The sequence below is a fragment of the Condylura cristata genome, unplaced genomic scaffold (assembly GCF_000260355.1).
Source record: "Condylura cristata isolate star-nosed mole 26May11 unplaced genomic scaffold, ConCri1.0 scaffold00034, whole genome shotgun sequence".
Classification (NCBI taxonomy): Eukaryota; Metazoa; Chordata; class Mammalia; order Eulipotyphla; family Talpidae; genus Condylura; species Condylura cristata.
Window position 1 is genome coordinate 4,976,913 of NW_004567135.1, and position 4,725 is coordinate 4,981,637.

At 65.9% G+C, this 4,725-nt stretch overlaps 1 protein-coding gene across 1 annotated transcript in view; it reads right to left on the reverse strand.

Moving 5' to 3' along the window:
* Window positions 1-3,333, reverse strand: part of TARBP2 (TAR (HIV-1) RNA binding protein 2) — a 5,545-nt gene extending 2,212 nt beyond the window's left edge. The window contains exons 1-6 of the mRNA XM_012732299.1: window positions 2,941-3,333; window positions 2,215-2,384; window positions 1,400-1,502; window positions 811-906; window positions 284-356; window positions 38-163 (exon numbers count right to left, since the gene is read on the reverse strand). Of these exons, the coding sequence (XP_012587753.1) occupies window positions 38-163; window positions 284-356; window positions 811-906; window positions 1,400-1,502; window positions 2,215-2,384; window positions 2,941-2,993 (621 nt within the window). The 5' untranslated portion in view covers window positions 2,994-3,333. The remainder of the gene's footprint in view (window positions 1-37; window positions 164-283; window positions 357-810; window positions 907-1,399; window positions 1,503-2,214; window positions 2,385-2,940) is intronic.
* Between the last annotated feature and the right edge of the window lie 1,392 nt (window positions 3,334-4,725).

Here is a 4,725-nt window from a genome sequence, read left to right on the forward strand (position 1 = left end):
CCCAGGGCGGCGGGCCGCGCCCCCCGGCCCCCCAAGCCTGGTTACCGATCTCCACGAAGCGCTCCACCCGGCACGTCATGGTGAACTCCTTGCGGTGGGCTGGCCCCGACTCCTGGGTCACCGTGTACTCCGGCAGCCGCCAGCCTTTCTGCACCACCAGCTCCTGGAGGGGGAACAAGGGCGGCCAGGTGAGAGGCGGCTGTGGGGAGTCGGGGGGGCCACCCCCGGGCACCTCCCGGGCCTGGGTGGAGGGAGACGGCAGGCGCAGGAAAGGTGGCCGCACCTGCAGAGCGCCGACAGGGTTGCACTCAGACTGCTGAGGGGACACGGGGGGCTGCACCTCCATGGGGGGACTCCTGAAGGGAAAGAGCCGAGCCCAAGCTGAGGCGGGGACCCTTGCGAAGCTGCCCCATGAGCCCTCGGTTCTGCTGTGGCCCCAACTACCATCTCCGTGGTCCCTGCTGTCTTCCACACGTCCAGCCCGACTCCTCCCAGCCCCACCCAAGCGAGGTCTCCAGATGCCAGGCCCTTTTCATGTCCTGGGGTACTTGACCATCACCCTGCCAGGCCCCGGAGGCACCAGATGGGACGCAGACCCAGGACCACCCGAGGCCTGTGAACTCCACGCAGGTACCCGAGACTGCCGCCCACCCCAAGGACCTATCCCAAGCTCACCAGCTGGCGCCATTCTTCAGACTGGTCCTCTGTTTACTCTGACTTCTCATACCTGACCAGCCTGGGACCAAGGCCCCGGGGGCCAGGGCCGGGGGGGCGTCCTCCCCCCTCAGACAGTCAGGAGTCACAAGGTACCTGGTTGGGGCTGCAGATGTAACAGGAGAGGCAGCCGCTGCAGCTGCAAATACCGGAATGTCCTCAGGCAGTGAAGAGTCTAGGGGAGGAAAAAAACTTCCCGAGGGGAAGGGGGCCTTTGATTCACTCCTGCGATGAGGGGCACTAGAGAGGTGGGGACCCAGGTCCTCCAGACCTGCCCCCCTGGAAAACCGCTTCGCACTCCGGCCAAAGCTCCACCATCAGAGCCTATTCCTGGGGCCCTTTGCTGCCGAACACCCGGCTAACAAGACAGAGCCAAGAGCCATGGAGAGTGGAGAGGAGGACGGCACCTTTCCAGAAAGAGGGAGCATGTTGGGGAGCAGCTCTCTTCAGTCTCCATTTCCCTCCCCAACCTGGGCCCCAAACCACAGCCACAGCCCCCCACTGGGGCTGGCCATCCCCCCGCCACCACCCCCACCCTCCACAGCGGAAACTGTGGAAGCAGCCTGCAGGTCCACAGGGAAGTGAGGAAGAGGCCAGCTCCCGGGGCTGTCACCAGACCAGGCCCCTGGACAGGGCTAGGGCTCTGGGGAGGGCCTGTGGGGGGCCCGGGCTGCTCCTCCCTCACCTGCTGTCCTCCAAGGCCGGCTCCAGCATGCTCCCCCCTTTGAGGTGTTTGAGGGCCACCTCAGCTGCCTTGTGCTTGGCTGCCTTCTTGCTGGGGCCCTGGCCTGAGAGAGGGGCGTAGGCAATACTGGAGTCACTGGAAGGACAAAAGGGGAAGCAGCACCCCACAGCCTCTCCCACCACCTCCCACCCCAGCTGGAGACGTCACACTAACTGCTACCAGGACTACGAGCTCTCCAGATCAAGCTAGGCCCGATGGAACTACTCCCGAGCAGGGATTCTTCCTCTGACGTACATCCCGCTAGAGAGCACCGTGTTTTTCTCCACAGACCGGCTGGCTGGAAAAGCAGACTCGGGTCTGGGGACAAAGCCTGGCTGTGCACTCACGAGCCACGTGACCCTGTGTCAGTCACGGAGAGTCTCAGCACCTCAGTTCCTCGTATTCAATGGGAGAATGTGACCACCTATGTCACTGGAGCGGAGTGAGGCTTATGGTGACCGGGTATTTGGCCACACACAGGGGGCACTTGCGCCCCCAAATACTTCCCGAGCCTTGCTTTACCGGGCCTCTTTTCCCCCTGGAAAGAGGACGCTCTGCAGGGTCATGGTGACGGTCCTGCCCTCTCCTCTAGCTCTCCCAAGCCCTACCCACCTCCTCACAGCCCTGCTCTCCCAATGCAGTCAGAGACTTTCCCTCTGAAGTCTCCCCTTTCCTCACTGGCCTTGGAGAAGAGGGCTGTGAAGAGATTCCAGGAGCCCAGGCCAGTGGGGCCCGGTGACCGCACACCCCGGCCAGGCTGCCCAAGCCTTCCTCACCAGTGCAGCTGGTGTCGCCAACGGTGACCCGGAAGGTGAAATTAGGCTGGTGGGCTTGGCCCTCGGCTTTGAGAAGGTCGTACACAGGCGTCTTCCCTATTCTGGTCCCATACTCCTGCAGAAGGCTGATCGGGGTCTTGCCCGGGTTGGCTGCCAGCATTTGCTCTATACTGGGAGGAGGGGCACAGACCCTCATCACACCTCCCTTCTCTGCACCCACCTGGCCAAGCACTGCTAATGTCAGACCCAGGCACACTATGGGGGGCACAGGGTCCAGGGGACCCCAGGCAGTACAACAGCCGGTGGCTGGGTTCAGTGCAGAGGAGAGGTGCAGGCTGGGCAGGCAGGGTCCCCTGCCCCAGGGCAAGTAGGGAATGCCCTGTTCCTGTCTCAGTTAAGGTGGGGAGGGGGGTGTCCTGTACCCCAGTGCAAGCTGAAGTGCATGTCCCCTGACAGTGCAGGCCAGGGAGCCAGTACCCACCAAATGTACTGAATGTCGGGGGCATAAAGCCCTGTGCCCCAGTGCAGTCTGGGAACCCGGCCAACCCAAGCTACCAGAGCTGGAGGCAGTGGCCACTGCCGCGGTGCCTGCCGGGAGCCACCAGCCACTACCACGGTGCTTGCCGGGAACAACCCTCAGGCCAGGTGCATGCTGGGGCCGCGCCGCAACCACCTCGGCACCGCACCGCGCTTCCGCGCTGCAGGGATCGGCGCGAGGCGGCTCACCTGGGCAGCCCGCAGCCCGTGGGAGTGCCGGAGCCCTGCTCCTCTTCACTCATTCCCTCCTCCGTCCCCGCGGGCGCCACCGTGACTGCAGCCTCCACGCGCCCCAATACACCGCCGACGCGCTAGGGCCGGGGCCGAGCCCGGAGTCGCGGCCGGTCGGGCCCTCCGCGGGGCATGCTGGGACATGGAGTCCCCCGCCCCTCCGACTCCAAGCGTCTCCTTCTGGAGGGGGGCTCTCCGCCCCACAACCCCCCGCGTGGTCCGCCCTGGCTTGCAGCCCCGCCCCTGGGCGGAGCGGCCCCTCCACCGTCTCCTCCCGAGCAGATGGGTGGGTTTTTGTTTTGGGGTGTTTTTTTTTTTTTTTTACAGCCAGGTCGTCCCGCCCCTTCCTTCCTTGGGCCGAGGCTTTGGGCATGCGCACTGCAGAGTGGAAGCGGCTGGGGGCGGAGCAGTAAGGGCTACCGCCAGCACGGGGACAGGTGTGGGAGGGGGACGTCGCCCGAATCCCCAGAAAACTACGGGACCCAAGAGCTCGCGCGCCAGCTTTGTCGCAGCTGAAGGGGCAGGGGCAGGCTTGCCCGGGGAGCGCTGCGCCTTGGTTGGCCAGTCCCAGCTGCGCTCGCCTGTCTGGGGGCTCCCGGTTGATGACTTCACCGGGGGGCGGGGCGGCGGAGAGTCCGCCCGCCTTGGCCCCGCCTCCTCCCCAGGCAAGGCGGTGATTGGCCCAGGGCGGGGGCGGGGGGACCCTGGCGCCCCTTTCTCCGCGGGTGGGCCTTACCTGGCAGGCCCTGGGCCGGACTCCATCCCTGACGGTTGTCCCTCAAGCCTTGGCCCAAGTCCCTGGCCGTCGCGGTCCGACTGGCCGTTTCCTACGTTGACCTTCCCTTCCCCTTGCGCTGCCACCCAGCCTCCGAGGCTTCTGCTAGTCTGAGCCTTTCACGATGGCCCAGGGAGCCGCCAGCTGGCCAGGGCGTCCCTCTGGAGCCTGGCGGCCAGGCTGCCGTGGGACAGAGGGTCAGGGGGACTGAGGCACGTGGCGGTCTCGTGCCCTCCACAGCGGGCCTTGGGTGTCTCCGCTGAAGAGGCGGCCAGCAGACCGCCGGTACCGCCTAGCGAGCGCACACCAGGGCAGCGCTTGGTCCCAGAGCTGCAGTCCCTTCTCCCCAAAGTCCGCAGCCGCTGGGCTGAAAGATGCACATGTAATCTTGTGACCTTGGGGAGACGATCAGAAAACTGTCGATTCTAATGAGTGTTCTGAGGACGGGTCAGAGGAAAGACACCTTCCTCTGAGCTGGGGGTGGGAGTCGAAGGAAGCTTGGGTGACACCGAGGAGCCATCCAGGAACATGAGGGGGGCGGGCACTGAACTGAGCGGGTCCCGTGGGTGGACCCCGAGGGGTGGCTTTAGGTGAAGGAAGCTGGTAAGATCTGAGCGAGGGGGAGAGGGCAAGGCTCGAGGGTTGGGGCCGGGTCCCAGCTGAGCGGCTGCTGTCTTGGGGTGCAGGAGGGATTTTTGAGCAAGGTCTTGGGGGCCTTCCAGGGATCAGCGTGAGGGCCGAGGTGGTACGGCCTTGCCCCCGGGCCCCGCCAGCGGGGGAGGTGCCCGACCCAGGCCGGCCGAGCGCCCATGGCAGCAGCGGGCTCCTTTAAGAGGCCGGCGGCTCCGGCGCAGCATCCTCCGCTCAGGGCGTGTCCGTCCCGGGGGGCCAGGGGCGGGGGCCCGGGGAGGAGCGGGAGTTCTGGCCGAGCTGGGGACGGGGCTAGGGGTCGGGAGGGGGGTGGGGGG